Here is a 10,081-nt window from a genome sequence, read left to right on the forward strand (position 1 = left end):
ATCGATTTTTCAAAATCATATAAAGTCATATTATAACATCGACTGAGATAAAGAATAAAATGAAATATTAAAATCACGATGTATCTCGCTGCATTGCGCGAGTACGCTTCTAGTAATTATTTATTTTGTTAGAACTCGATAATTGTTATAATTACATTTTAGATTTTTTATATTTTAAAATGAGATGGTTATCCTCAGTTAGTTATACGAATTCAAAAATCGAGATTTAATAAGTTGTATTTATGTATAATTTACTTGTAATCTTGAATTTTAAGTGATAATATGCATCAATATACAGTACTTTATGCATAACAAAAATATATCGATATTCGTATCAAATTAACTATTTAAGATTCATCATTTTTTTGTGTAATTTTTAATCCAATTTTTTTATCATAATTTAATTTAGGTACAATAACGAAGTAATTTATATTTGGTTTAATAATACAATTTTTTATAAATATAATAATTAATTATTCTGTTAGAACTCGATAATTATCCTAATTATATTTTAGATTTTAAAATAAGATGTTTATCCTCTATTTAATTATGTTTATCCACAATTAGTTATATGAATTCATACATCGAGCTTTAATAAGTTGTACTTTTGCATAATTTACTTGTAATCTTGAATTTTAAGTAAACATTGGTTTTATGTGGTTTTAAGAAAGTGATAATGTTTTTATTTTTGAATAAAATATAAATTTAAAAATACCATAAAATTTTGAAAAAAATAATATCGATATCAGTATTAAATTATTCTTTTTAAAAGTTCTTGTGTTTTAGTGTAATTTTCTTAATTAAAATTTTTAATTATAATTTAATTTAGGTTCAAAGAAATTTAATTTAGGTTTAATAATATAATTTTTTATAAAGACAATAACTAATATTCTGTTAGTTATCAATGATTATCCTGATTATATTTTATATTTTTATATTTAAATGAGATGTTTATCCAATATTTGATTATGTTTATCTACAGTTAGTTTGACGAATTCAAGTATAGAGCTTTAATAAGTTGTACTTATGCACAATTTACTTGTAATCTTGAATTTTAAGTAATATGCATCAATAAACAGTACTTCGGACATAAAAAATTGTTTTTAAGAATTTTTTTCAAATGCTTTATAATATAGTATAGATATATATTTTTTTTAAAAACAAAAAATATGAGTAAAATGATTTAAAATATTAGATAGATAAAATCTTATTAATTGAAAAACGTATAACAAAAAAGCACCAGTGGTCTAGTGGTAGAATAGTACCCTGCCACGGTACAGACCCGGGTTCGATTCCCGGCTGGTGCAACCCACTTGAGCCATGATGACACGCCTACCTGATGGTTGGGTCCATCAATTCAGCTTGACTTTCAAGATTGACAATTCAGGCCCTTCTGAGCTCAACTTTTTACATTTCTGCCCCTTATTTTTCTTTCTTTCTCTTTCAATTGACTTCATCTTTGAAATTAGGACGCTGAATGGGGGATATAAATAGCGTTCTTGTTGTTACATGATCATCTTAATTGAGCTCAACTTCGGTCTGTGACTGTGAAGTAAAAGAAAAAGACTCTCACCGCATATATAAGCGAAATCTATGGGGGAAGATCATACACCAGTAAATTTCTCATTAATTTAGTTTTAATCAGTCTCCTTCTGCTTGAATTACCAGTTTTTTTTCCTTTTGTTTTGATTTTTGCATTATGCGGTGATTATAGTTGCCAGAAATGGGCTTCCGTTCTTTTTTGTATTCAATCCGGTATGAATTTGGATAAATTAGGATGAATTTCTATATAGATGAAGGTATATATGTGTTGATCGTATGATTGTATATCAACGTGCCGATTTTGATTGAATTTACGAACCGGAACTGTTAGGGTTTGTGAATCTTGGTTAAAGTGTTTGTGTGCGTGGTATCCGAAATTTTGCATAATTGAACAAACTGTGATCGGCTAAGCACTTTTCTCTGGAAACAGTTGCTACAGCATGACTTATTAATTTTATATGAATTTAGAAAGCATTTACATATTTTAATGATCACATTTGATCTCTGTTAAAGTGATATTGATACAAGTTCACCTGAATATTGCAGCTGTTAGAGGAATACATTGATATCGGTGAGCCGGAGACTCATAACTGTGTGATCAAGTTGGTTAGTAAACTTAATAAAGTATTTGCTTGCTCTTCTACGTTTTGTTGGTGTTTTAGGTAAAAGATCATCTTAGTTATGATATATTGAGGATTTGAAATAAGCTGTGTTGAACTATAAAATCTGATATGCACCAATGGATGAATTCGATGATGTTGAACTGCAGAGGGTAAGCCCTAAGAAGCGAAGGGAAAAGGTTTTGGTTGGTTGTGGTGCTGGTTTTGGCGGTGATAGACCATTGGCAGCTCTTAAGTTACTTCAAAAAGTTAAGGATCTCAACTACCTTGTACTTGAATGCTTAGCGGAGCGCACCCTTACTGACCGCTACCAAGCAGTGAAGTCAGGCGGTGATGGTTATGACCCTCGCAGTATGTTTTCATTATCCATTCTTTCTTTGGTCCTGTTGTAGAGCAATTCCACTTCAATTATTCTATATAAATTCAGATATTTTATGTGTACCTCAAAAGCCCATTCCCCTTTGCCGTGATTTTGGATGAGTTTACGCGAGAATTCAAAATGGTGTTCCTTGCTGTATGTTATTTGCTGATGATATTGCACTAATAATATAGTCTAAGGGTGAGGCAAACGCTAAGTTAGAGCGGTCGAGGGGAGTGTTAGAATCGTCAGATTTGCACATTAGTCGGTCTATGATAGAATACCTATGGTGTAGTTTCAGCAAGGAACACATTGACGACGGTGTAGAAGTAAGCATTGGGCAGCAAAGGGTAGCTGAAACATATAGTTATAAGTATCTAGGCTCAATGGTTCATGGGGATGGTAAGATTACACACGACGTTAAGCACCACATATAGGAAGGATGGTTGAAGTGGAGAGTGGCTACAGGATGTTGTGTGATAGGAGGGTACCATTAAAACTGTGGGGGGAATGTCTACAGGGTAGCCTTAGTTGTATGGTTGAGTGTTGGGCAGTGAAGAAGGCACAAGTGATGAAATTGGAAGTTGCAGAGATGAGTATGTTGAGATGGACATGTGGCTAGATCATGCTAGATAGGATTTGAAATGCAGTTTTACGGTCGGAACTAGAGGTTATGCCTGTCACAAATAAATTGAGAGGGTAAAGTGAGTTGGTTTGGGCATGTTTGTAGGAGACAGTTGACAGCACCGGTGAGGAAAGTGGAGTGTGTGACGGTTGAGGGGTAGGCCTAGGAGAACGTGGATTGACCAGCTGAGGATGGACTTGGCAGCTTTAGTCATTTCCGAGGACATGACTTCTTATAGGATTTCTTGGAGGCACAGGATTAGAGGGGCCGTTCTTCTAGTAGCATCTAGTAGAGGGTGACGTCAAAGGTATTGAGAGGAGGGTAGGGCTTAGTCAAATTGGCTCCTTGTAAGTTTCTACTTCTATTACATGTTTACCTGATTTCATCGTCCGCTTGCACACACCATTGAATCCTGGTTACCTGTTTCCGTTTTATTGTCTTATTGTCTGCTTGCACAAACTTTTTGTGTTGTGCACAAGCTGGGGGTCTCCACGGAAACAACCTCTCTGTCCTGGTGGTTGAGGTAAGGCATAAATACATCATACACCTTCCACACCCTACTTTCGAGTGGGATATACCGGGTTCATTTGGTTTGGTTTTTCTCAAAGGCTCAGAGCGAGAGTAATGAGAGAAGGGAGGTAAAACAGTATAAACCTCATAAAATATGGATTTTCTTTATTAGGATTCAAGAAAGGGAATCCATGGATCAACGTTTATGATATGGGCTTTAGTTTTTTTCCTAATTATTGGACAAATTTTGATATTGTAGCTGAAGAATTGTGTGTTTGACCTCAACAGTCACTTTAGGCTTCTTTCCTATCTTCCCTAATGCATTCAGATAGAGGAATGTTGCATCTCCATTGACCTTTTTCTGTTTCTGGTCTATGATTATGCAGTTTCTGAGTGGATGCAGTTGCTCCTTCCTTTGGCTGTTGAGAGAGGAGTCTGCATTATTACCAACATGGGTGCAAGTAAGCAACATAATCATATTCTTTTATATCTGTAAGATCTTCTATAAGCAGGGTCCTCATCAGTTGGACATATACCATATGTCCGATTGTTTACATGTGTTGGAATCTCGCATCGGCTAGACTTGGACCATTTCCCCTCCATATATGTTGGAACCTTCCTTCTCTCCACAAGGACTCTTTTGGAGAGTAATCTAATGAATTCCACATATGGTATCAGAGCCAAGGTCTGCCACTCTAGGGACTCGGCACTTTGGGGTAATATGTACTCGTCTAGCCCGCTCTCGACACTCTTGTCCATCTAGCTTCCGTTAGAGAGGGCATGTTGGAGTCCCACATCGGCTAGACTTGGACCATTTCTCCTCCATATACGTTGAAACCTTCCTTCTCTCCACAAGGGGATCTTTTGGAGAGTAATCTAATGAGGTTCCACATATTCTAATACCATGCATTTTCGTTTTTCTTGGAAGTAAATGCACTAGCTGCTCAGGAGAAGGTTTTGGAAGTTGCAAGCAGACTGGGTATCAGGATTACCGTGGGTGTGGCTCACCAATTTGATATTGCCAAAGCAGGTCTCGTGTCATTCTTAAGGCTATTTTTGTGAAGTTGGGCTGTTCTTTAGCTATGTCACCATTGACCATATGTTTTGGTTACGTATATATATTCAGGTCTTGATTCTCATCTGAGGAATGCAAACGGTGTAAGAATTCATTACTCTTGACGTACACTTCTTGTGTTATATTCCCTCCATCCCGAAATAAGTGTCCAAATTTCTATTTTAGTTTGTATCAAAATGAGTGTCCACTTTTAAAAGTAAGTGCCTACTTTTCAATTCTACCCTTAATTATTAGATGGAGAAATTCATTACTCCCTCTATTATCAAGGGTAAAATTGTCATTTAGTTAATTAGAAAGTGTAATAGTTACACTCTTTTTCTTTGTGGACATTTAGTTTGGGACGGAGAGAGTATCTGCATAAGCCGTAACTTTGTATTAGACTAGAAGGTATTCTTTGTATAGTTCCAGGTAGTTAGTTGGTATTCTTTGTATAGTCCAAGGGACTATTTTGTAACATCCATGTTTATATATTGCAATACAAGAGAGGGGGAAAGACGGGCATTTAGTTAAACTCTATTACTTTGAGCATCATGTTTTTAGCATGTAGTCTAATTCATTATAAGCACAATCGTGAACTACATAAATATTTCAGCCATTGGCCTCAAGCAACAGGAATTCCTGCTGATGAAAATTTGGAACTTTTTTAAAGCAAATGAACAGTTGGACCTATTACTGCTCCTTCTCCTTCCATCATCGTCGCATTGATATTTATAGTGATTTCCCCCTTTTTTTTTTTGCCTTGGATGATGCATACAGGATATAAGTATGTATCTAGGGGCAGCGCCAATAGTGGAGTGTCTTGAGAAGTACAACCCTAATGTTGTCATCACTTCTCGGGTTGCTGATGCTGCCTTATTTCTAGCTCCAATGGTATAAAATGCTTGTTTCTTCTATATGGCATGCTTATCTTGAAATTTGCACTTAACCTTTTTGGGCCCTGTAATGCAAAACTAAAGAGAATAGGATTATATTAGTCTAAAGCTGCCATCTTTTTTCATGATACATCTTTGTTTGTTCTGAAAAGTTCAACTTATAATAAAAGATTATCTTGTAGATACCATCAAAGAAACAGTGTTCAAAATGACATATATCAACATTTTTTTTCTTGATTGAAAAACTTGCAAGTTTCTTAAATCGCATCTGCATTTTTCTTTTGGTGTAATACGGGATTGATTTACCCAGAAATAGCAATGATCACATCACACAACAAAGACCAGGAGAGGAAACATACCCTTGGAGTGGGGGGAGCCAAACCAGGGGTCCTTTGGTTAAATGACCTTCTAACAGGGGTTTTTAAGTCCATGCCCTTCCAACAGACTTAAGAATGCCACTGCTTAACAGAAGAATGCTACTTCCATACACAAGAATACCTAGAAACCTGTTAGGAGGTCATGGTTTTAAAAAAGACTTGTCAGGATGTCCTTTAGCTAAATAACCCGCCAAACAAGGCAGACAACCACCAACCAAACAGTATTCAAGTTAGATTTTCCAATCCTTGGCCATTTGACAGTGGGTTGGACTCCAAAAGTCCGATTACCAAGATGCAAAATTTTGAGTATTGAGATGTAAAATTTTTGAGTTAGATTTTCCAATCCTTGGCCATTTGAAAGTGAGTTGGACTCCAAATTTTTTGAGTATTGACTATTGAGATGCAAGTTTTGGATTGCCTGGAGCAAAGCATTATGATTGTTTGTTACTTTAATATGGTATGGTTTAGATCAAAAGTAATAATTAATCTTTTGTTGATGTTTTCAAGGTTTATGAACTAGGTTGGAACTGGGATTCATTCCTGCTGCTAGCCCAAGGCTCTTTGGCTGGACACCTGCTAGAATGTGGCTGTCAACTCACTGGAGGATATTTTATGCATCCAGGTACTATATAGAATACTAGTCCATCTGTCTAAAATAATTGTTCATATTTCTATTTTAGTTTGTTCTATACAGCGTCCACTTTCAAAAGTAGTTGCTTACTTTCCAAATCTACCCTTAATTATGAGATGAAGAAACTCATTACTCCCTCTATAATTAAAGGTAAAATTGTCATTTAGATATAATAATTAGACATTAAACTGTGTGCCCTTTTCACTGTGGACATTTATTTTGGATGGAGGCAATACTTTCATATACCCCTGGCTCCATTTGATGCATACGCTTTGACTTTTGAGGTCAAACCTAGTACTTTTTATTCTCTTCATAAGTATCTACTATAGCTTTCATAATATTTCAAAATTATAGGGACGTGTACATAATCTAAATTTGAAAATTGCTATTTTTGGCCTCATAAGTCAAATGGATCACCTTTTTAGAACTGGTATAAAAATGCAACATTCTTGAAGGTTAAGATGCACACTCCATTTATCTTCTGATCACAGGAGACAAATATAGAGACATCCCTTATGCAAATCTGCTAGATCTTTCTCTTCCATTTGCTGAAATTACTTGTCATGGGGAAGTGTGTGTGGCAAAGGCCGATGGGAATGGTGGGGTGTTAAACTTCAGTACTTGTGCTGAACAACTTCTTTATGAGGTTGGGGATCCAGGTGCTTATATTACCCCAGATGTGGTGAGTTGCATCTCTGTGTCCATAAATAAGTGTCCACATTTTTATTTTAGTTTGTCCCGAAATAAGTGTCCACTTTCAAAAGTAAGGGTGCGTTTGGTACACTTGACAGGACAGAACAGAACATGGATCATTGTTCCATGTTTGGTAGGCCTTTTATGTGAAACAGACAAGAACAAAGTAGAATAGGCGTGTTCCACCCCCACCCCATGGAACAAGGTGGAACAAACCTATACTTTAACAACATAACCTCAAAATAAAACCTAATTCTCTTCTAGAACATCAAATATGCCTACCTCTTTATGTTTTATTCATTCTTTTTATTTTATTTACTGTATTTTATGCTCTTTAAACTTTCCCTATACTGTCCTCAAAATATTATTTTTTAATATGTTTTCTATATTTTGATTAATTTATGTAATTTATTAAATATTAATAATAAAAAATGATATAGAAAAAGTATAAAATAAAAATTAGAAACTACATAAACTTTTTATTTTTGGTGTCATTTTATTGTCGTGACGAAAACTTTGTAATATATTTTGTTATAAAAAATATTTTATTTTATATTATAATTTAATAAATTACATAAATTAATCAAAATATATAAAATATTTAAAAAACTCATTAGGGGTAAATTGGTCATTTTATCTGTTATGTCCTGTCCTGTCCTGTCATGTTTTGTCTTACCAAACGCTGAACAACTGTTCTGTCCTATCCTAGGATACCAAACACACCCTAAGTGTCTACTTCCCAATTCTACCCTTAATTATGAGATGGAGAAACTCATTACTCCCTTTCATTTACTTAATTGGAAAGTGTAATAATTACACATCTCTAAAACTCTGTGCCTTTTCCATTGTGGACGTTTATTTTGGGATGGAGGGCGTAAGTGAAAAGAAGAAGAAAGGAACTAAGCAGAACTTTCTTGAAGCAGGTGATAGATTTCCAAGATGTTTCATTTCAGTCATTATCAACCAATAAAATTCTCTGTGCTGGAGCAAAACCAGCTGCAGCATCTGTACCTGATAATCTTCTAGCACTAGCTTCAAAGGTATTTAGCAATATGATTTTACACGGGTTCACTTTTCACAAGCCGAGGGTCTTCACGGAAACCTCGGGGTAGAGGTAAGGTCTGTGTATACGGTACATCCTACCATTCCCATACCCTACCTCTGTGTGGGATATACCGAGTTTGGTTTGGTTTGGTTTTTAAATACATGAGTTCACTTAGGGTGCATTTGGTATCCAGGACATGACATGACAATTGTTCAGCGTTTGGTAAGACAGAACAAACAAAATGACCAATTTACCCCTAATGAGTTTATATATTTTTATAACATTTTGATTAATTTATGTAATTTATTAAATTACAATAAAATAAATACTTTTTATAACAAAATATATCATTAGAAAGTTTTCGTCAAGACGATTAAAATGATACCAAAATAAAAATAATATTTTGAGGGCAGGAAAGTGGAAGTTTAAAGAGCATAAAATACAATAAATAAAATTTAAAGAAATGAATAAAATGTAAAGAGGGAGGCGTATTTGGTGTTTTAGAAGAGAATTAGGTTTTATCTTGAGGTTATATTGGTAAAATATAGGTCCATTCCAACTTGTTCCATCGGGTAGGGTGGAACACTTTGTTCCACTCCGTTCCTCTGTTGATCCCTGTTCTGTTTTGTCCTATCCGGTGTACCAAACGCACCCTTAGGAATTTATTTTCTTGTTAAAGAAGGGTAAATACTTCCATCTGGTTTGGTTCTGACAGACCCACAAATAGAACTACCCATTCTTGTTTCAGAGTTTTCAAACTGAACCAAACTGCAAAACCACGCTGATCAATTTCAGCTTGTATCCATGGTTTAAATATTTTCTTCCACTGGAGTTTTATTTTTTTATTTAATAAATTGTTCCAGTACCAGACATATCCCCTTAAAACTGAGATCTTTAAAATAACATTATAAACAAGTCATGTCAGTGAATAAATGATTAAAATACAAGAGTGACCAATTTGAGTTCGTTTTAATACAAACATTTCTAATCCTGAGGGCCAGCTCAACTGGCACATAAAGGCTTTGGGGATCTTCTCTTAGGTTGCCAGCCAGTTCGAGTCTCCTCAGGATACACTGGGATTTTCCTAACTGATATCCTCAGGGCCCTGTGGGATTATTCGAGGTGCGCTCAACTGGTCCGGACACCCACGGTTACCAAAAAAACCCCGAACTGTTCTGTTCAATCAGATTTGCCTTATGTTGATTGGACATACACCCTTAGGGCCGGTCCGGTTTGTTGGATTTGGTGGGATTTGGAATTGGATTCCGTTCCAATCCTGTGTTTGGTTTGAAGGGAAGTCCTAAATTGAAATCCTGGGATTTCCACAAAATCTCACAAACATTGGATTTAGAAATTCCATGGGTGTAGTTTGCGGGATTTCAACAAAATCCCACAAACAATGGATTTAGAAATCCCGTGGGGGTAGTTGGGGTGTTTCACGTGATTTTTCAACAAAATACCACTAACATTGGATTTAGAAATTCTATTGTAACTGGGGTATTTCACGTGATTTCACAGGATTCGTTTGTGAAAATATTCTAAAATATGTTAAAAACATTCGTTTTTTAATAATCAATTAATAAAAAGTGATTTAATTGTTTTTATAAATTCTCTCTAAAGAATGGAATTTGATTCCATTCCAAATCCTACAAATTAAACACACAAAAGATTCCAAATCCTTTCTAATTCTAAATCTTTCCAATTCCAAATCCTTCCACAAAATCCAAATCCTA

General features: G+C 35.1%; 1 protein-coding gene and 2 non-coding genes across 6 annotated transcripts in view; all 3 read left to right on the forward strand.

Annotated features, from left to right (window-relative positions):
- The first annotated feature begins 1,236 nt into the window (after positions 1-1,236).
- On the forward strand, positions 1,237-1,307 carry TRNAG-GCC. Its single transcript has one exon. It is a non-coding gene; the product is annotated as a tRNA-Gly (tRNA).
- An 8-nt stretch (positions 1,308-1,315) lies between these two features.
- On the forward strand, positions 1,316-1,401 carry LOC112527084. The gene has a single exon (XR_003070706.1). It is a non-coding gene; the product is annotated as a small nucleolar RNA snoR114 (small nucleolar RNA).
- Positions 1,402-1,527: 126 nt separating this feature from the next.
- The window catches only part of LOC112526555, a 15,604-nt gene continuing 7,050 nt past the window's right edge, over positions 1,528-10,081 (forward strand). Inside the window, exons 1-10 of one of the 4 annotated variants that reach the window (XM_025136886.1) lie at positions 1,528-1,614; positions 2,089-2,148; positions 2,312-2,513; positions 4,042-4,116; positions 4,584-4,685; positions 4,782-4,813; positions 5,487-5,600; positions 6,487-6,601; positions 7,102-7,292; positions 8,227-8,343. In XM_025136886.1, the coding sequence (XP_024992654.1) occupies positions 1,594-1,614; positions 2,089-2,148; positions 2,312-2,513; positions 4,042-4,116; positions 4,584-4,685; positions 4,782-4,813; positions 5,487-5,600; positions 6,487-6,601; positions 7,102-7,292; positions 8,227-8,343 (1,029 nt within the window). In that variant the 5' untranslated portion in view covers positions 1,528-1,593. Of the gene's footprint in view, positions 2,205-2,311; positions 2,514-4,041; positions 4,117-4,583; positions 4,686-4,781; positions 4,814-5,486; positions 5,601-6,486; positions 6,602-7,101; positions 7,293-8,226; positions 8,344-10,081 lie in introns of all 4 variants that reach the window. The other 3 variants (XM_025136888.1, XM_025136890.1, XM_025136889.1) reach the window with 3 other exon arrangements.

The sequence above is a fragment of the Cynara cardunculus genome, assembly GCF_001531365.2.
Source record: "Cynara cardunculus var. scolymus isolate 2C chromosome LG 14, CcrdV1, whole genome shotgun sequence".
NCBI lineage: Eukaryota > Viridiplantae > Streptophyta > Magnoliopsida > Asterales > Asteraceae > Cynara > Cynara cardunculus.